Raw genomic sequence first — 22,515 nt, forward strand, 5'->3', positions numbered from 1 at the left:
ATGCTAAGTCATTTATCTCAAAAGCACCTCAATCCAGAATAGCAACCTTAAAAAAAATGCAGGAACCTTTTAATGAGGAGCAGAAGTCTGTTGGCACTTTACAGACCTGCTCTGCTGAGGGCTCTGTGCTAAGACCAGACTCCCCTCTGCCATGGAGGGGCAAAAGGAGACCAGCCTTATCTGTGAGTGATGGGTAAGCTGAGAGAAATGATCTGGAGCACGGTTGGGGCGTATAGGGAAAAGAGAGGTCAGAGAAAGCTGTGTATACAACATCTGTAAAGAAAATGTTTTATTTAAAGTGTTAAATACCGTCACCATGAATTTGATTTACATTAGTTGGTGTTCATTACAGGACTATTCTGCCCTTTGGTGTTTTGTTTGCTTGTTTATTTTTTCCCCAGCCTGGACTTCCCTTTACTTTTAAAACATACTGTGTACAGGGCAGCGATCGTCACTGGAATAGAGCTATTTACATGACTAATCCACAAGTCGAGGTGCAGACATGTGAAAATTAAAAAATATATATATACCAACTTTGAAATAAATACTGCATGATGACATGTACAAATATGCCATACAGTTATGTCCCTCTTGTTAAAGTTTGAAATAATTTATATAGGAATATGCACAAAAGATTATGTGACTGTATCTTAGTATCAGGAAAATGGTAAATGTTTATTTTAAGGGAAGAGTCTCAGTCTCTTAAACCAATTGTTGCTGGTACACAAGTTTCTAAATTATCTTAATAAAGTTTAATTTGTTCTCCAACAACTTTACCTGGGGCCATCATAGATCTCAGAATGTCAAGACACAGTCTCAGTGTATTTCATATTGCACCACATAAAGAGAAGGCATTTTTAGTGATACTCATTTTAACTTTTGCACCATATCAAGCATGATAATTTTCTAATGGTCAGCACTGAATTTAAAATGGGGGGAGGGAGGAGAAAGAAAACATATTTTTGTGTATGGCCTTAATTTAAGCAAATAATGCCTATGTGAATTTCAAAAGCTACTGTAAGAAATTAAAATCAACCTATAAGCAGTACCCATAAGTGGACTTAAACCAGACAGTATGATTGGTTAATTATATAAACCAATGATATTTCCTCTAAATGGGGGAACTTAATAGAAATTTGACCTTGCAGTAGCATCCAATGATAACAACTATCTGTAATACCCAAGGCAGGGGTTTGACCCTAATTTTGTTGATGGCATCAAAGGACTGTTAATAGGCAGGTGGACTCTTTCTTTGAGTAACCTAAAAATTAGAGCTTTAAAATCATTTGTTGCAAATTTATGTTTACTATAACTTTTAGAAATGTAATTTGTGAAAAAATGAATTTTACTACAGAAAAAATGAATTAATAAACAGACCTATTCTTTAGAGTTCCAGATTTTTTGCCATATGTTTATGCACATAGTAAATGAAGACTGGCTAAAAAAATCAGTTAATTAAAAAAGAAAACTTAAGACCTCCTGGAAATAATACTTTAACCCCTGTATGAATAATGCTGGTGCTAAAAACAAATTTATTAGATATTAAAATGGCCACATATCAGGATTCTCCTGTAAACTAAAATTTGAAGATGAAAATAAAGTTACCATGCACTGTACAATAAATTGCAAAAGTTCAAAGATCTTCTTTATCAAACACATGCTGACTGACTTTAATGTACTCCCAAGTCATGTTGCAAAATTCTTTTCAACATGCTTGAAATAAAGTTCTTAAATATTCTTTCCCTTGAGAAATTCATATATTCAGAAGCTTCTACAGCTCTGAATCAAACATGGGGAAAAAGAGTGTCAGATCAAAAACAGGTTAATGTTTTAGTATAATTTTCATTCTGGCAGGAGAAAGGAACCAAAAAATTAAAAGTGGGATAAGACAAAAAGTAAGAGAGAAGATGTGAACAGTTTATACACTTTGAACTTCATAAGACTTGTATGTTTAACATGGAAACAAGTTGAATATATTTATTTGTCACATAAAGAGAATTTTAAGTATCTCCTAGAAAGTATTCTCATTTGTAATGTCTGCCAAAACACAGACTCTGATTAAAGAATAAACATGGTGTATCTTTGTATCACCCTGTTGCATTCTCTTCCCCATTTTTTTAAAACCATGCACTAGTGAAATTTATTTTTAAAAATAATATAAATTGTTGAAAATGGCTGATTTTTATTCTTTTTTTTTTTTTTGCAAGTTGCAGCCCCAAGAAAATAATTTAAGTATTTAGCTAGTTTGTGTCCATGCAAAAAAAAGTTTCTTTAATTTCATTCAGTACAGAGTAGCCACAGAACTTTGTTTATCAGAGTCCACCATATCTTGGCATCAGTGAGTGACAGGCCTGCCAGCACTCCTAGCCTGTCACTGGCATGTGGGGCTGGCTGTTCCTGATCCCTGTCCAAAGTAGGGCTGCTATTGTGTCTCAGACCACTTCTTTGGTCGCCTGCTTTTCCTCTGATGCTTCTGAGGACTTCACTCCTTGACTCCTAACATGGCTTAACGGCTGCAGAGCGTCCTTTCTGTGGCGTACAGGGTTTTGGGGTCAGAGAAATGAAGAAAAAGGAACAATAAAAATATAAAGGTACCATTGAAAAGGGCTTTTTGTTGCATGAAACTGACTGATTCTTTGAGATTAATCCATGGCTTCAGATTGGACCAAAACTTGAGTCACTGAATCCCAAACCTGATAGCTCTTCATAGCTTTGCTCTTTCACCTGAGGGCCTTCTGTAGGGCACAATGTGTGCAACTTCCTCTGAGAACACAGGATCGCTTTGTATCCCTAGAAACAGGCTCAGAAGACACAACATTAAGCATGCAGTGTTACCAGGGTTTGCGACCTGTGATTTTTTTTTTTTGTAACGCTGGTTGCTATAACAACAGTTTTACAGCTGCTATGAACGAGAGTAAGAAGGTCCTGTTGAACTTTCCAGGGATGACTGGGAAGCTCTTCTTGTAAGAGGGGCCAAGGTTGGATCTACTAGGGAGGAAGGGGGGAAGAGTTTGAACCATCCAATAACCATATTGGATAGCTCCAGTTCATCTAAGAGTATCTGGGCCACTCCCATAAAAGATTTGTGATCCATTCGGCCATAGTCTCCCCAGACAATGATCTGTTGGCAAAATGAAAAGGGATGCGATGTAAGTATAGCCTGTGTATAAACAACTGCAAACTTAAGTTCTTTGGGTTAATGTGCTAACACCAAACGTCAGATTAAACAGATATATTTAATTACTGGGATAGTTATCTTTTACTACTGGAATGCAAAAGTACATGAGGGGAAAACTTTACTGGAATGTTTTAACTATGAATATTATAGGGAGATTAGAATTTATATGTGATGGGGCCAGGCAGTGGCATACACCTGGCTAAGCACTCATATTACAATGTATAAGGAACCAGGTTCAAGCCCCTGGTCCCCGCCTACAGGGGGAAAGCTTCATAAGTGGTGAAACAGGGCTGCAGGAGTATCTTAGTCTCTTCCCCCCCTCTTTTTAAAAAATATTATCTTTATTGGCTAGAAACCGTTAGAAATCAAGAGGGGAGGGGGAGGAGGGCGGGAGAGGAAGAGGGAGGAGAGGGGGAGAGAGAGAGAGGGAGAAGGAGGGAAAGAGAGAGGGAAAGAGGGAGGGAGAGAGGAAGAAAAAGAGAGAGAGAGAACTGCAGCCCTTCTTCACAACTTGTAAAGCTTTCTCCCCTGCAGGTGAAGACCAGGGACTCGAACCCAGATCCTTCAGCATTGTAACATGTGTATTTAATCAGGTGTGCCACCACCTGGCCCCTGTTTCCCCCCCCCCCCTCTATCTCCCTCTTCCCTCTCATTTTCTCTGTCTCTATCCAATAATAAATAAATAACATAATTATAATTTATATGTGGACAGAATTTGCAAGTACACAGTTCACTTTTAAGGACATAGCAGTATCTTTAGCTCCATATCACTAATCACAGCTTGGAAGCTTCCACAGAATATCAGCTCAAGGAACATAAAAAGATGTAAGAAGAAAAGATGTAAAGATTTGACTACAAGAAAAGACATTCTTGGGTAAACAATAAGCAGTTCAGGGGGTCGGACGGTGGCACACCTGGTTAAGTGCACGTATTACAATGTGCAAGGACCCGGATTCGAGCCCCCGGTCCCCACCTGCAGGGGGAAAGCTTTATGAGTTGTGAAGCAGGGCTGCAGGTGTCTCTCTTTCTTTCTCTCTATCACCCTACTCCCTCTTGATTTCTGGCTGTCTCTATCCAATAAATAAAGATAATTTAAAAAAAAAGAATAAGCAGTTCGGTAAGTACCTGTAAAACCTTGCCTTGAGGACTCTCTTCAAAGGACAGTAGCTGCTGGTAAAGGGGTTCCAGCGTTTTTCTTGCCACTTTTGTTTTCTTTTTGGCTATGCAGACTCCATTGTCTAATAGATACACCTTTACATATGGTGCTTGGGGGAAAGCAAAGAAGAGAGTTAATGATGTACTACATCTTATGGATTCACCCAACTCAGTGTGTGTGTGTGTGTGTGTGTGTGTGTGTGTGTGTGTATGTTAGTTATGGGAGGGTTGTAACATTTGCAACAGTTTAATTTTAAGCCAAAAGAGCTTGCAATTATATAGTTACTTTTTTTTTTTTAACTAGAGTATTGATCAATTCTGGGTTATGGTGGTGCTGGGGATTGAACCTGGGATTTCAGAGCCTCAGGCATGAGAGTCTGTTTGCATAACCATTATGCTATCTACACCTGTCCAGAGCTACCAACCAAAAATCACAGGTCTTTCAACATCATGTCAAATTAATAAGATAAATAATAGATAACTATGAGCTATTAAAGCAACCTTAGGTAAAGTAAACATAGTTTCTGAATTGATTACTATTGAGGTTCACTACTATTTATTGATTTAAGTTTTATTTAGATATAATTTGTGTTCAACATCAACTGATTTATTTATTTGCTTTTTATATTTGAACACCACATTAAATAAATAAAATGAAATGCTTCAGGTCCTTAACGATATTCGAGAGAGATGTTTTGGTTTTTCATTTATCAGCGCAGAAAAGTAATTAGTCAAGCTTGAAACTATTTTGTTTTTTTTAATATTTATTTTATTTGTTTATTCCCTTTTGTTGCCCTTGTTGTTTTATTGTTGTAGTTATTATTGTTGTTGTTGTTGTTGGATAGGACAGAGAGAAATGGAGAGAGGAGGGGAAGACAGAGAGGAGGAGAGAAAGATAGACACCTGCAGACCTGCTTCACCGCCTATGAAGCGACTCCCCTGCAGGTGGGGAGCCGGGATTCGAACCGGGATCCTTATGCCGGTCCTTGTGCTTTGCGCCATCTGTGCTTAACCCGCTGCGCTACAGCCCGACTCCCCGCTTGAAACTATTTTGTTTGACTCACTTATTCCCTTGAATCATTTACCAGTCAAAAGAGCTTGTATTGTGGTAGTGAAAAAAAGGGATGGGGTTTGAGATACTATATTCAAATTAGCTGGGAAAAGGCAGCTAGTTATAAATCCTACACCTTGAAGTGCATTGGATGAACCCTTCATATAAAAGCATTTTCAAGCATGTACAAATTATGGTATTTTTATAGCAGCATGGGCTGATTAGCTCTAAGACCTTTATAAACACAATTTCCTTAATCACTCCTGCAAGGCTGGCTGTAAGGTAGGTAACATATAACTCAGAATTTCTGCAAGAATAGAAAAGTTGAGATATTCAAAGCTAGAGTTGAGTTAGCAGAAGTACTGAGGCCAGAAACCAAGTTTCAGGATCCTCAGTAATTGGTTCATACATCAGAACTGATGTTCTCTGCATCTCTGTACAACACATCTGGAGTCTGTGATATTTTACATGATTCCAAGCACTTTCAGTTATGACATTTCATTTCAAAATATGTGATATCATGATACAAATGCCTAAGGGTAGCTTTCTTTCTTTAAATGCTACAGGTGTGTGTGGGGGTGTGGGGGGTAGATAGCATAATGGTTATGCAAACAGACTCTCGTGCCTGAGGCTCTGAAGTCCCAGGTCCAATCTTCCACACCACCATAAGCCAGAGCTGAGCAGTGTTTTGGTTAAAAAAAAAATGCTACAGGAAGTTGAAATATATCATCAGAATGTCTTACATACAGAGGCATGTGCTATGTTAGACAACTATTGTCTATTTTTATTCTAGTTCTAGAGCTCTAGAGACTATGAAGGAGAATTTAGAAGCCCCAGATAAATTGAAGAATGATGCAAAACACCTGTTAACAAGAAAAAGAACTTCTGCATATATTGTACAAAGAAATGGTCCAAATAAGGTAGCAGTTTCTAGTACTTTACACTAATTTGGCAATTTAGATAGCCCAGCAGGCTGCCTTCATTAAGTGCTCCTCCAGGATAAGCATGCAAACCATTATAAAGAAGTGAATACAGGCTGCCTTCATTAAGTGCTCCCCCAGGATAAGCAAGCAAACCATTATAAAGAAGTGAATACTTATTAGTATTCTTGGTCATCTAAAAACAACTTTTTTAACATTCAATAAAAAGAAAAGTTATAAAAACCAGAAAGAGTAGATTATGAATAGTGATAGAAGAATCACTTGTTTTTACCTGGCAGTGTCTTGGAACCTGGTTTTACAACAAGGCCTCGGGCCCGGATGATTTCCACCTCCAGCTGTCCTTTCTTATCCATCATCCCTACCTGAATGTCACCTAAGGACACAAGAGAAACAGACCTTAGTACACAGCAAGGAAAGTGACAGTGTCAGAGACTCTGGCTCAACTTTATTTACTTCATAGTATACTTCCCCTCAAGTCAAATATAGTTAAAAGTTTTATCAATTACATCTTACTTTTAAAATAACATAAATCAAGAGGCTAGAAAATGTAGTAAATTTAGTAGAGATTACATGTGTGAGGCCTTGGATTGTTCCTTAACCGCATAAAAACAAGAAAGATAGAGCCAAATAGAGCATCATAAATGGTGGAAGGATGCATAAATGGTGGAAGGAAAAAAAATAGAATAGAAAAAAAATCTATCAAACCTTTGTGTGTGTGTGTGTGTGTTAAAAATCTAAGATTCCTGCAGATAATATTGCTAAAAGATGCAAGAAACTCCAGAGAATGGAATTTTTAGCAATATAAAAGAAAATGATGCAATTAAGTATGAGAAGTCTTACCCATTGCAGGTGTAGCCAGGGTCTGGCGCCCCACTAGTTGAGCAGGGCCAAGGCCATCCAGAAAATCGCTGAATTGACTATCAGAGGCCAAGCGGACACCAGGGAAAATCAGACTAGAAGCAAAATAACATAGAATGAAACCCTAGTCCCTGTTTAAATGCAGGCATCTCAGTTTCCTACTAGCCCTCTTCCAGGGTAAGAGCAGTTGGTGTCTCTAAACTAATACACAAAATAGGTGGACTCCAGTAACTGGGAGATCTCATCTCATCAGCCCCAAGTCTCCCTGCTCCTGGGCCAAGCAGCCAGTGTAGTACTTGTTACACTGGTCCTGCAGGCTTTTGTGTGTCTTCTTTCTTTCATTTTTAAAAAATTACCTTCACTTATTTATTGGGTAGAGACAGCCAGAAATTCAGAGGGAAGGTGGTGATAAAGAGGAAAAGAGACATAGAGACACCTGCAGCCCTGCTTCACAACTCAAAAAGCTTTCCCTCTGTAGGTGGGGACCAGAGGATTGAGCCTAGGTCCTTGGTTATTGTAACATGTGCGCTCACCTAGGTATACCACCACCCAGCTCCTATGTGTCTTTCTACAAAAAATTATATAATTCTAGAGTTCAGCTAGTTTTGGCTCCTTTTATTAAGTAATTAATTAATTTTATTTTTACTGCCATCAGGTTGTCACTGGGGCTCAGTGCTAGCAATACAAATATACTGCTATTGGGGCCATTTTTCCTTTATTATTTTTTTTCTTTCTGTTTTGATGGGGCAGATAGAAATTGAAAGGAAGGATGAAAGAGAGAGGGAGATAGATAGATATCTTGCAGACCTTGCTTCATCATTTGTTAAGAGTCTACCCTGCAGGTGGGGAGTGAGGGTTCAAACTTGGGTCTTTGTGCATGGTAATGTGTATGCTCAACTGGGTACACCACCACCCAGCCCCTCCCTTCTTACTTATAATCCCCAACTAATAACAGCATAGTTAGTACTAAACACTAACAGGTATGGTAACTTGAACACATTTACTGCATCCAGCCCTTCTGTCCAGTTAAGACTGTAACCATCTAAAACTGTAAAGAAGCCTAGTGTGCTAGGCAATTAAATAGCTCATGTCTCTGACACAGCACTTGCCAATGACAAGCACTTACTACACATAAACAGGCATCCCTCAGAGACAATGTAGGCTTTATTTGAGACCCCTGCTGCTGTAACATGTACACTCAACTAGGTGCGCCAATGGATTCAAAGTAGCTAATTATTGTTAATTACTGATGATGGCAGGACTACACAGTCTTTACAAATGCTTCAAATATATCTTAGCTACAGTTGACCCAAAGGAAAGCTATATGGTGACCACAAAAAAGGAAAGACTTACCAACTATCTAGTAGCATTTTTAAAGGTATTTTAAAAAATATATTTAATTAACTTATTTATTTGTATAGGAACAAAGAAAAATCAAGAGGGAAAGGAAAGATAGAGGGTAAGAGAAAGAGAAACACCTGCAGCCCTGCTTCCCCTCTCATGAAGCTTCCACCCTGCAAGTTGGAGCAGGGGGTTTAAACCTGGGTTCTTGCTCATGATAACATCAATTGGGTGCAGCCCCCCGTCCCAGTTGCATTTCTTTTGACTGTTCCACTGATCTGAACTTTTTTGTTGTTGTTACACATAACTAAGCATCAATATTCTATATTTTGAGTCATGATTTTTTAAAATTATCTTTATTTATTGGATAGAGACAGCTAGAAATGCAGAGGGAAGGGAGAAATAGAGAGGAGAAAGCCAGACACCTGTAGCTCTGCTTCACCACTTGCAAAGCTTTATCCTTCCAGGGGACTGGGGGTTTTAATCCGTGTCTTTGCACACTGTAACATGTGTGCTCAACCAGGTGCATCACCATCTGGCCCTTGAGCCATGATTCTTAGAGCAAGGATCTAACAGATTAGCATTGTTCATATAGTGTGGTGTTAGTGTTTATTATTTTGGGGACTTTCATGTCTTATTCCAAGCTAGGTTATTTCTATGTAACATAACAGTCATATTTTAGAATCATGCCACTAAAGTGAAGCATTTTGTCCCCAAGCAATTCCCCTTTCTATAAAAAGCCAGAGATGCCACATGACTTAGTGGCAGGTGATCAAAAGTCCTTCATACCAAACCAATGAGAATGAAAATAGTGCCAGAGAGAGAGAGAGAGAGAGAGAGAGATGTGTGTGTTACTATTCAGGGAAGCACAGAGCATGAGTCAGGGAAGATGGTCTCTGACAAGACCAGGGAAGACACAGGCCACATCCAGCCTCACTCACTTTCCTTCTGAGCTATAGCTGTTCATGCTGCCATCTGTGGATTCTCGGCTTGCCTGTCGAGTCATCCAGTTTCTCATCTCCACAGCCAGGCCTGTTTCTGTACTTCTCTGGACAGTGCTCCGCAGTTTTTTACCTCCTGCTTCTGCAGAGACACAAAGCAGAAAAGGTGACAACTTTGTCATATCTCTCTAATAAAAGAAAATGCCAGCAGATACGCTGAGGTCCTCAATTGAAAGGAAATGCATAAACATCAAGTGTGCCTACAAAGGAGACACAGAGAAAAAAATATTCCAAACAGTTGTTATGGAGTGGGATGAAAATCCTCTAAAAAACCCTCCAGAAGCACAAAGTACTATTATTCTATTTCCATTTAAAAAACCGAGTTTCAATTGGTAACAAAGGAACAAAAAGCTTCAACCTAAGGAAAATAAAATCAGCTTTATTTTCATTGTAATATTTAAATACAAGTTCAATTTATGCCAGTCTTTTTTCTTTTCTTTTTGTCTCAGTTAAATACCTAGCCCTTCACATAACTTCCAAAGAACAGGTGGTGAGTAATGTCAAATTCTGGTCTTAACTCACATAAAAATCTTTTAAAATGGGGTTGGGGTGGGGGAGGGGGAGATAGTATAATGGTTATGCAAAGAGACTCTCATGTCTGAGGCTCCAAAGTCCTGGGTTCAAGTCCCTGCACTACTATAAGCAAGAGCTAGAGCAGTGCTCTGGTTAAAATAAATAAATAAAATTCTATTATAAAAAATTAAGTGGGGAGGGGCAGGTGGTGGCGCATCTGGTTGAATGTACATATACTATGCACAAGGACCCAGGTTTGAGCCCCTTGTCCCCACCTGCAGGGGGAAAGCTTCTCAAGTGGTGAATCAGGGCTTCAGGTGTCTCTCTGTCTCTCTCCCTCTCTATCTCCCATTCCTCTTCGATTTCTGGCTTTCACTATCCAATAAATAAAACTTAAAAACTTAAAAAAATATTTATTAAAAAAAATAAATGGTGGTCTGGGAGGTGGTGCAGTGATAAAGCTTTGGACTCTAAAGCATGAGGTCCTGAGTTCGATCCCCGGCAGCACATGTGCCAGAGTGATGTCTGGTTCTTTCTCTCTACTCCTGTCTTCCTCATTAATAAATAAATAAAATCTGTAAAAAAAAAGTGGTAGATGTTAGACAGTAAGAAAGCTATACACAGAGATAACCCTGTTTGTGATAGATTTACATTTACTGGAAACTTTCAGAAAGATTCTCAAAGGCAATGCAAAACCTTTGCTACAAAAATATTTTTGTCTCTAATATATACATTATATATGTATCTATGTATGCACTTAACTTTGTGTCATGGGTACTGTTGTCCTCAAGAATCTGCAAAAGTTTGGATGGAAAGTTCCCTGACAGAAGCCAGTTAGAATCAGGTTTGACAGAGTCAGGTATGACAGAGGGGAGAAGTAGTATCTGGAGAACTCAGGGAGGAAGGTCTTTCACCTCAGGACGGGGATTTGAACTGGCTTTGTAAAATAGTTGGAATGGCTGGTGAGGTGGCTCATCAAGAGTGCATGCCTCCCAGGTCTGAGGGAGGCCCTAGGCCCAGTCCCTTGCACCACACTCAAATTAAGGCAGTTGTGGAGCCAGAATGTAAGAAGAGAGTGCTCTTGGCAGAAGGAAGAGAACAGACAAAGTGTGAAGACAGGAGGGCCTGTGCAGTAGGGGACCATGTATTTAAACAAAGAGTATGGAAGAGTAATATGGATGGTGGTGACATAACACCAAGCCCAAGTTATTAAGAGTTTGTGTGTTGGAATGTGGAGTTGTAGCAACAGGGTGGCCATACAAGTTTGTATCAATTTATTTCTTATCAGGTCTAAATATTTATCTACATCATCCACACACATTGTGAGCTTTGAGAGATAAAGCTACATACATTAAGTTCACTGAGTGCCTGGTATTAACAACTTCATTTTAAATCAATAAATATGTGCTGCAATGTCTTTTAGCCAAGCTACTTGTGGTTATTTGTTCATCATTTTGAAATGCTGCTTTAAATTTCATCTAGTCTCCACTTTCAACTGTGATATACCTCAAAATGCTTTTTCAAAAAAGTAAAACATTACTACATCTGAATTCTTTCACAGAAATTGAATTACTTTAAATAATTTGTATAAACATGTTGTACTGATAAGAATTTTAAGGAAATATAAAACATCCCTTAATGATAGTAGAAATTTACAGAGGAATGATAGTTAATACATAAAAAGGGAATGGTAACGTTAAAAAAAAAAAGACTGTTTGTAACCTTCAAGGAAATAAATCATTCCAATAAGGTACATCTACTGATATTAACACTGTTAAAGGAAAGGCTAGGGAAGGATAATCATATGAGGCAAATGATCATTCAATCAGTTGCTTCTAAAGGAAAACACATGCTTAATATTGGCACACCTGGATGTCACCATCTAAGTGGCCAAGCTCACTGACACCAACATGGCACATTCATCTGCTGATACATAAGATACACAATATCATCCATTCACCAGGTTGTCATGATAAAAATACCCACTTTAATCAAGTCTTTAGAACTAACCCCCCAGTTTCCACTGTCCAGAAAAAAGAGTAACAAAACAAATGCAACAAAAAAATATCAGGTAAGTCCAGAACATGAGATATTGTTCATGAGAATTGGCCTGGTTTCTAAATAAAATTAATCATGAAAACAAATATGGTGAGTGAATTGTTCCAGATATATCTACCTCTATATCTATCTATATCATCTCTGTCTGAGATGCAGCTATAGAATGCTATGAGTTTATTTTGAGTGGCTTTTTGTTTGGAGAAATAAATAAGAAACCCTAAAAGCAAAGGACTACATAAGCAATATTAGAACAAGTAAGAAAAAATTCACCATGTCTTAGAATTAGGAAATTGCTAACTTTATTAGGTATATATATATATATATATATATATATATATATATATATATATAATAAAATAAAAATATATGCTGAAGTAGTTACACTTGAAATATTATATTGTCTGTATAGATACTGTAATGTCTGCTTTCAAATATAGCAAAAAAATGAAAACACATACAAGGCAAAAGGGCAAAATAATTTTTTAAAGGATGGTAGTGAAGAGTAGCACTTATAATTTTTTATCTTTATTTATTTATTGGATAGAGACAGAAATTTGAGAGTGAAAGGGGTAATAGGGAGGGAGAGAGTCAGAGACACCAGCAGCACTGTCTCACCACTCAGAAAGCTTTCCCCCTGAAGGTGGGAACTGGGGACTTGAACATAGATAGGTCCTTGCACATTGTAACATGTGTGTGTAACCAGGTGCGCCACCACTTGGCTCCCTTGTAAATTTAATATTGTTTTATTTGAGAATGATCCCTTACCAAGGCTGGAGAGACAGCATAATGGTTTTGCAAAAGACTTTTCATGCCTGAGAATCTGAGGTCCCAGGTTCAGTCTCCAACACCACAATAAGCCACAGCTGAACAGTATTGTAATCTCCCTCTCGAGATCTCTCATTCAAAATAAATAAACAAACAAACAAACAAACACAAATTTTAAAAGTGATCTCCAAATGGCCACAACAAAAATTAATGCAATTTTGTCTGGATCAGAACTGGAGTCATGAAAGGTGCTAGGCTTGTGAGGGAGCCAGGTTGGTGTCTGGATCCTGGGCTTTCTGTAGCTTTACAATTCTCTTCCTATGAAGAACAACCCTGACCAGCTGTTCCTAGCTCTGACCATGATTGTGAGCTCAGACTGACAGGAATGCAGAGGTTACACATACTCCTGTGCTAAATAGGAATTAGATATGGGCCCTGAATGCTACTGATGGGGTAAATAGTTAATAGCATTTATATACTTTCCTCATGTTTAGGAGCTACTCTCTGCCCTAATCCAGCTTTCTAATTCTATTCTCAACCATCTTCCCAGACAATACTTTTAGTTCACTTGCATGTTAGCTGTCAGGCTCAGGCAAAAATTACTAAAGTCATGGGCCTCTGAGAACATACCTAAAATGACTTCCTAGCTTCTTCCCACATGAAGACCCCCTAGTTTCATTTGCTCCATTCCTACCTTTAGGTTCTTGTTTATTGAACAATTTGCTTTATATTTTACTGCCTTTCAGCAACCAAGTTTCAGATGCTACTATGATACCATCCTGACCTCCCCAGGCAGACAACCTCATCAATGTGTCCCAAAGTCTCATCTCTCCAGAGGCCTACCCTACCAGGGAAAGATAGAAACAGGCTGGGGATAATGTCCATGTCCAGTGGAGAGACAATTACAGAAGCCAGACCTTCCACCTTCTGTACCCCAAAAATAATTTTGGTCCATACTCCCAGAGAGATAAAGAACAGGTAAACTTCCAATGAAGGGGATGGACATGGAACTCCAATGGTGGGAACTATATGGAATTGTACGCCCGTTATTTTTTATTTTTGCCTCCAGGGTTATTGCTGGGGCTCAGTGCGATATGCGCTTAACCCGCTGTACTACTGCCCAACCCCCGATACCCTTGTATCTTACAATTTTGTTAATCATTATTAAATCACTAGTAAACACAACAAGTATCACCACAGCATGCTTCACTTCAGACTGTGTCCGGAGACGTCAGGCATGGAATGTCAACCCTTCAGCCTCATTACTCGAGTGAGACCTTTCCTTTCATAGGATTTTCTAATTCCATTTCAGGTGGTTCACTTCCTAATGAAGTCCCAAAACCTAGATATAGACCAGGTCCCATGAGACAGGGTTCACATGTATCCACAAATTAAGGCAAAATATATACCTGAAAGGAAAAGTGCATAATATTCTGCAGTGAGTCAGTATATGCAGCAAGCAAGTAGAAAGACCTAAAAAGACACCACAAAACTGATAATGAAATAGTGTCTACTTGACTTAGATACCCTCCTCACATACTTCCTATTATATTTTCCTCAGTCACTCCAAAGCTAGTCTTATCAAAGTAAGGATGCAAAAAAGCTGAATATGGGTAAGAGACTGGAATAATTTAATAATGACTCTTTAGTCACTATCAGGCCACTCCATCAACTGGGGCCCTAGTCGGGGAGTCCTGAGATCCCCAAACAGACATGATGGGCCTAGACCTCGAATAAATCCCTCTCTCCATTGTTACCAGTCATCTCTATCAGGAACAACACAATAGACCCCTTTGTGGGCCCCCATAGGACCTTGCCCTCAACCTGGATCATCAATGGCAGAGAATGTTCCATCATCCAAAGGGAGGCTGGACAACATACTCTGTGTTCCACCTGAGGAAGATGGGTCCTGAAATTGGGGCCACTTGGAATATTCCTACTCATGACCACAGAATGTGAGCTCATATCTAGAGGGATGCAGAGGTCATACAGGCTCCTAAGCTGAATATGGGCCCCAGATCAGATAAATTGATGAGGTTTACAGTCAGCAATATTTATATACCTTTCCCATATTTGGGAGCTACTCTCTTCCCTGATCCAGCTTTCAGGTCCATTTTCTAGCCATGACATGATCTCCTCAGACAATAATTTGGATCCACCTGCATATCAGATGTCAGGCTCAGGAAAAAAACAAAACAACAACAACAAAAAAAACTAGTGTAGTCATATAGTCACAGGCCCTTTTGGACTATAACTAAAATATGCCTACTAGCTATCTACAAAATGGAGACCCCGCCTCCCCAACTCTTCATCTGAACTATTCTAGCCTTTAGGTTCATGATTAGTCAACAATTTGTTTGGCTTTATATGTTAACTCTTTTTTCAGCCACCAGGTTCCAGATGCTAACATGATGCCAAATGGACTTCCCTGGGCAGATGACTCCACCAATGTGTCCTGGAGCCCCGCTTCCCCAGAGCCCTGCTTCACTAGGGAAAGAGAGAGACAGGCTAGGAGTATGGATCAACCTGCCAACGCCCATGTTCAGCAGGGAAGCAATTACAGAAGCCAGACCTTCCACCTTCTGCATCCCACAATGACCCTGGGTCCATACTCCCAGAGGGGTAAAGAATAGGAAAGCGATCAGGGGAGGGGATGGGATACAGAGTTCTGGTGGTGGGAATTGTGAGAAGTTGTATCCCTCTTATCCTATGGTTTTTTCAGTGTTTCCTTTTTATAAATAAAAAATTAAATAAATAAATACATTTTAAAGAAAATAATAGGAAAGCTATCAAGGGAGGGGATGGGACATGGAATTCTGGTGATGGGAATTGTGTGGAGTTGTACCCCTCTTATCTTATGTTTTTTGTCAGTATTTCCTTTTTATAAATAAGAATTTTTAAAAAGCACTAAGAAAAATTAAAAAAAGAAAAACCACCATGGAATAATTTGAAAAGGTGGAATAAGGATATATGTAGGGAAATATAATTTTAAAAGTAAAAGGGATTCCTCATGGTCTCAAGAAAGCCTTTGCAGTGTTGAAAATTTGCAGTTTTATTTAATGTCTGACTGTAGCACAGCATAAGCAATTAGGAAATTCACTATCATGAAAACCAGCATTTGTCAATGAATAACAGTCCAATGAGCATGTAGTCCTTTTGTATAAAGAATAACTAATAATTCTCATCATCTAGGTACAGAAATTTTCTGTTACTGATTTGCTACCAAAGTTAGTTTGTTCAGCTGGAGCTAAATGTAGGAGGCTGTTAGAAACATCGAGTAGGTGAGAAAAGCATAGCACACAGAAAAATTCAGGGCCAGAAGAGATCTGATATTCAAGAAGCATTTCCCGTGTCTTTCTGGGTTGAAGATAGCAGGGGTGGCATTTGCAGAAAGAGTCTTAAGAGTCCCACCTGCAGGAGAGAAGCTTCAAGAATGGTGAAACAGTGCTGCAGGTATTTCTCCCTCTCTTTCCTCTCCCCCCTCCCTTCCCTCTCCCTCTCAATTTCTGTCTCTAGACAAACAAACAACTCTGAGAGCGGTCTCCATTTGCAGAGAATGAACCTGAACTGACTGACAGCAAAATGGGGATTTCAGTGCTACAACTACAAGGAGCTGGAATATGTCAACAACTTGAGTGACCCTGGAAAAAGAATTTTCACTGGAGCCTCAAGACAATCAACTCATTCCAATCAACATCCTGGTTTCAGTCATGTGACCCCCCCCAAGGAGAAAACCGAGTCTCTCATGCCAGATGTGTGACCTATAGAACTGTGAATAAATGATACTTTTTAAACTAATAAATATATGAAAATTATTGAGCAGTTTTTTTTAAATATTATATTTGTTTTGGATAGAGATAGAGAGAAATGAAGCGGGAGGTGAAGCTAGAGAGAGAGGGAGAGATGAGAGACACCTGCAGCTCTACTTCATTGTTTGTCAAGCTTCCTCCCTGCAGGTCAGGGGCTTGAACTTGGGTCACTGAGCACTGTAATGTATGTGCTTTTTTTTCTGTTTGGTTGGTTTTTTTATTCCCCCCCCCCCAATGTATGTGCTTTATCAGGTGTGTCACTGCCCAGCCCCTGAGCAGCAGTAATTTTTAAGATGATATTTGTGGGAGAGGTCTCATACATGGCCAGTTGTACTGCTCCCAAGCTGACATTTTTGTCCTTTTTTTTTTTTTAATGTCAGATATACCTAATATATAAAGAGAGGATGAAAAGACAAGACTACCCAGCACTGCTCCTCCATCAGTGGTGCTTCCTCTAGTGCACTGATGGTGATCCCACGTGGTGCTAGGGCTTGAACTCAGGACCTCATGGGTGGTAAAGTATACACTACCAAGTGACGTACTCGTTAGAAAAAAAAAAAATTTTTTTTAACCAGAGCACAGTACTGCTCTGGCTTATGGTGGTGTGGGGGACTGAACCTGGGACTTTAGAGCCCCAGGCATAAGAATCTCTTTGCATTTCATTGTCTATCTATGCCCCTTATGGAGAATCAACAAAAAGAACCTGTTTTGATCATATAGGCCAACTGAACTTGTAAAAATCCAATAGCTATGAAAAAAAAGTACATGTTTTTAAAAGTATATATTGATAGATGCGCATTTCCACAAGCACATACACACTATAGAGTGTATATTGAGATGTTTAGAAATACTCAGCTAGCCAGCCATAAAAGTACAGCCAGGCTATGTTGCTGTAAAGTCCTAGAGTCACTCACTCTGTTGCTAGAAATTTTCAAGCAAAGTGCATTTAAAGATAATGTCAGCAGGTAAAAGTCAAGTTTTTGAGCTGCGAAATATCACAGGCAGGAAGGAGAACACAGAACACAGGAGTTGTCCTCATTATTCTGCTCTGCTTAATCTGATGACTCATTGACTGAATGCTCTCTGGACTCAGAAGAAAGCCACTCAATTAAATTCAGGATTAAAAGGGCTGGTCTGCCTGTGTAATAACTGAACAGTTGGAAACACGTTGAGTGACTCAACAAAAATTTGCTATTGACTTTAAAACTCTCTTAATGGTGCAAGATGACTTTATTACAAAACGCCTAACTTCACGACATGGTGGTATCCACAGAACCCATGGCTGCTTACTCTCCCCTGCAAGGGCCTCCCCTCTTATTACAGACAGACTTACTCTGGAGTTGAGATTTTCTTGATGTTAACATGGGAAATGATTTATGAAAAGAGGCTGAGGACATGTTGGTGAATTCAGAATTTTTTTTTTTTTTTTGCCTCCAGAGTTATGGTTGGGGCTCGGTGCTGGCACTACGAATTAGTCACTCCTAGTGAACACTTTTTCCTTTTTTCTTTGTACTTTAACTTCACAGGACAAAGAAGAATTGAGAGAAAGGGAGGAGATAGAGGGAGAGAAAGACAGACATCTACAGACCTGCTTCAGTAAAGTGTGCCCCCTGCAGATGGAGAGCGGGGCTGGAACCCTGGTCATCGCACTTAGTACTATGTGTGTTTAATGGGGTGCACCACTAACGCTGCCTGGCAGCTAATTCTGAAAAGTTTGTTTTTTTAGCTTGAACTATAATTCTGTGCCTTAAATGAACGAGGCACTAGTTTTGCATTTTATTCAAAATCACCATGTTTCAGAATAAACATTATTTAGAGAAGCCAGCTGCATTATAAATAAACAACTACAGCTCATTAAAGTCAGAATTTCTAAAACTGTTGAGTCATGGAATTTCAGGAGCTCTGTTAGGGATCCAGTGTACCCTTGTAGCTTATATACTTCTTTACTGTAGCAGCGAGGAAGTTGGAACCTAGAGTGGCTGGTTCCACTTTAGTAGAAGATACTCATCTTTAAAAGCTGGTAATACCTGGAAAGATGTATGTACTCCTGTATTCAGGGCAGTGCTGCTTACAATAGCTAACATAGGGAAACAACACAAGTGCCGAGGGACAGACAGTATGTGGATAAAGATGATGGGGTCGAAACAGCAGAATACTACTCAGCTATAAGAAAAGACAGGATCTTTCCATTTGTGACATGGATTGAACTACAGGAAGTAATGCTAAGCAAAATTAGTCAGGAGTAAAAAGACTAACTAACACTGGATGATTTTACTCGTATATGGAATGTAAAGAATCAAAGCAAGGGAATAGACATAGCCAAACCAAATAGACCCTTGGATTCTCACCATAGAACTGAATTTGTGTTAGTGGGGAGAGGTTGGGAGTAAAGGGTGGAGGAGACCCAAGAGACAGTAGGGAGTGGATATTGGTATTTCAGAAGTGGGTACACCAAAACACATATAATCCTAAACATATATAACATTGTGTGTGTATATATATATATATATATATATATATATATATATATATATATATGTAATCTATACACTTACATACATATGTATAATATGTATGTACTGAAAAGTTTAGAAATACTCAAGTAGCAAGCTAATATTACTTCAATAAAAATAAAATAAAAATCTGCAGTAATTTGATATTGCAAATGAGCTCTCTTCCACCTTGCTTCTCTAATTCCTCAAACTTCCAAGTACAAGAACTGCCTCTGGGGGACAGGTGGTGGCACACCTGGTTAAGTGCTCACTTTATAGTGCACAAGGTCTCTGGTTTAAACCCCTGGTCCCCACCTGTGGGGGAGGGGAAGCTTCACAAGTGGTAGTGAAGCAGGGCTGCAGGTATCTCTCTGTCTCTTTCCTTCTCTACCTCCCTAGCCATTTTCAGTCTCAATCTATCCCTGTCTGTACCCAATAATAAATAAATAATCAAGAGAGAGAGAGGGAGGGAGGGAGAGAGAGGGAGAGAGAGAGAGAGATGGAGAGAGAGGGAGAGAGCTGCCTCTGCATCATTCCCAACTTCCATCGTGGGCATAATGCCCCACTAGCAGATTTATTTCAAGACAGGAAAGAGGAGCCTTATTTACCCATTTGGTGGTACAAGACCTTAACCTAGTGGCACTACCACTATGAAAAGCTTGTGCATTTTACACTTGCTAGGGTTTTATACTATAATAAATATAATTCAAACCTTTAAAATTCTAAACAAAATAGGGACTAGTAGTTGACATTTTATTTTGGGACTAATTAGAGATTTTCAACTAAAATAAGATAGAAATTAACACCCAAAAAGGTTTTGCATTTGAACCAAATGTATTCACTATAGCAGCTTCATCCTGCCTTTCATAAACAGTAAGCAGCAAATCAGTACAATGAACTACAAGCATAGGTTACAAGTATGGTAGATGTCAATTCTGTTCAAACATCTTCACTCACACCTTTGAAGTTAATGTGGGCATGTGACTTGCTTAGTCAATAAAATATGAACAAAAAATGGCCTTTCTATTTTTTTCATTTTATAGCTATTTTTAATGTTTTATTAAAGAAATAATAGGTTATCTCTATCCCACTAGGAAAAGATAGAAACAGGCTGGGAGCATGGATCCACATGCAAACACCCATGTCCAATAGAGAAGCGATTACAGAAGCCAGAACTCCCACCTTCTGCACCACATAAGGAAAGTTGGTCCATACTCCCAGTGGGGTATAACTTATGGGAAGATAACCAGTGGGCTCCAAACTCCAACTCCATCAGGAACCAGAAAAAGAAGAGGAAAAAGGGAGGGACATTTGGATGTTGTAATAGGTTTAGATGTGACCTGGAAAGGAACAGAATAGGAAACAGACCATAGGAAAATAAAAAAAAGAGTGGAGGATATATACAAATATAGACAGATAGTTGTAGAAATAATAATTATACCATATCTGCAACCTTAGAACTGCTATAGCTTCCAGTGGAAGGATTGGGGATACAGAACTCTGATGGTGGGAATGGTGCCAAGTTGTACCCGTTATCTTGAAATTTTGTAAATCAATATTAAATCACTAATAAAAATAAAATTAAGCAAACAAACAAAAAGGAAGAAATAATAGGTTACAAGGCAGTTATGTTGTCACATGGGAACAATTTCTCATCCTTCTCTGGTTAAGTGTCTACACACTAATCTCACCACCAACCTAGGTCCCCTCCACCATTGTGCTCTCGGGTCTCACTGTCCTGTCAGCTCCCTTCTTCCCCCCCTACATGTCCTTGGCCTTGTTGCAACAAACTATGTCCAGTCCACAGCTCACTCTGTGTTTTCCCTTTCCCTTCTTATTTTTTAGGTTGCACCTGTAAGTAAGGTTCTGTAGTATTCAGTATTTTCTTGCTAGTTGATCTCACTTAACATGGTTTATTCATCAGTTGCTACAGCTTTTGCTTTAAAGTTACAAAAGTCTACAACCTTTGTAACTTTAGAGTAGAAGCTTCCCCCCACCCTTTTTTATTGCCACTAGAGTTATCGATGGAGCTCACTGCCAGCACTACAGACTCACTGCTCCAGGTGGCCTTTACTAGTTTCTTTTTCTATTTTATTTGATAGGGCAGAGAGGAGTTTAAAGGGGAGTAGGAGATAGAGAGGGAGAGAAAAAGACAGATACCTGCAGACCAATTTTGGATTGTTATTATAGCCAGCCAGACCTAACTTGTTCTAACAGATGCATGTACAATAGCTGTAACAGTATTCCGTCTTCTTTTAACTAAGAGGTTTTAAATGTTTGCAAGTTTCCCTTACCCAACATCATTGTGACCTGTTTCTGTATAGTTCTATTAACAAGAACTCTGATCTTGAGATTCTATTGAGCAATTGCTTGCACATTTTGCCTTATAAGTAGGTTTAAACACATTTTAACTAATGTTCAATTTCAGGTTCATATGCTAGACACAAATAATGTTTAATAAAATTTACATTTTAGAATTGTTTTAAAGTCACAAGGAAGTGTGAATAGAGTATATAATTTCTAATATAGCCCACATCCAACATCCCTTATTATTTAAATATCTTACATGGATATAGTATATTTTCATGCTATATAAACTATTGGGTTGTTGGAAAAGTTATGGCACATTTGTGCATAAAAATTAGAAATTTCATCAAAGAAGCAAAGATTCTCATCTAGTCCTAGCTAATATTTACCTAGTGTCCTTTATGCATTGAATAAATCAAGGACATTTTATACTAAAAGTAAATATAAAATCTTTGAAACATGTCCTTTTAGAATATTTGTTTGATTTAGAAAGCCCTGATTAAAAATGAGAGTACCATTACAATTAAAAAAAAAACATAGAAAGGGGGCTAGTTGTTGGCACACTCATTACCAAACCCAAGGACCTAGGTTTGAGCCCCTGCTCCCCACGTGCCGGGGGGGGGGGTGCTTTACAAATAGTGGAGCATGCTGGGAATATAGACACCTGCACAACAACAGAGCAGGTCTGCAGGTGTCTATATTCCTCACTTCCTCTCTATCTCCCCACCACCCCCAGCCTCAATTTGCAGAAAACAATCAGACAAATCTAGAATGTTGGGCATCTTATAAGACAACTTTGTCTGGATTCCTCAAAAGTTTGTCATGGACAAAAAATAATAATAAAGTAAAAGTACTATTCCATATTAAGCATATCAATCAAATATATTAATGAGCCTTGGTTAGATCCAGGATTGAAAAGAAAAACAATCCAGCAACATTAAAAAAAAAAAAAGCTCATATATATTGCACCAAGGTAAAGGACCGGGGCGGGGCGGGCAGCTTTCAGGCTTTCACTGGCGGACGATGGTGGATGAGGAGCTAGGCTG

General features: G+C 38.9%; 1 protein-coding gene across 41 annotated transcripts in view; it reads right to left on the reverse strand.

Moving 5' to 3' along the window:
* Positions 1-265: 265 nt before the first annotated feature.
* Positions 266-22,515, reverse strand: part of RIMS2 (regulating synaptic membrane exocytosis 2) — a 570,974-nt gene continuing 548,724 nt past the window's right edge. For all 41 annotated transcript variants that reach the window (XM_060196148.1, XM_060196165.1, XM_060196141.1 and 38 more), the window contains 5 exons: positions 9,466-9,607; positions 7,166-7,278; positions 6,597-6,698; positions 4,304-4,443; positions 266-3,121 (listed from right to left, as the gene is read on the reverse strand). In XM_060196148.1, coding sequence (XP_060052131.1) covers positions 2,903-3,121; positions 4,304-4,443; positions 6,597-6,698; positions 7,166-7,278; positions 9,466-9,607 — 716 coding nt within the window. In that variant the 3' untranslated portion in view covers positions 266-2,902. The remainder of the gene's footprint in view (positions 3,122-4,303; positions 4,444-6,596; positions 6,699-7,165; positions 7,279-9,465; positions 9,608-22,515) is intronic.

Source organism: Erinaceus europaeus, chromosome 1 (assembly GCF_950295315.1).
Source record: "Erinaceus europaeus chromosome 1, mEriEur2.1, whole genome shotgun sequence".
Lineage (NCBI taxonomy): Eukaryota > Metazoa > Chordata > Mammalia > Eulipotyphla > Erinaceidae > Erinaceus > Erinaceus europaeus.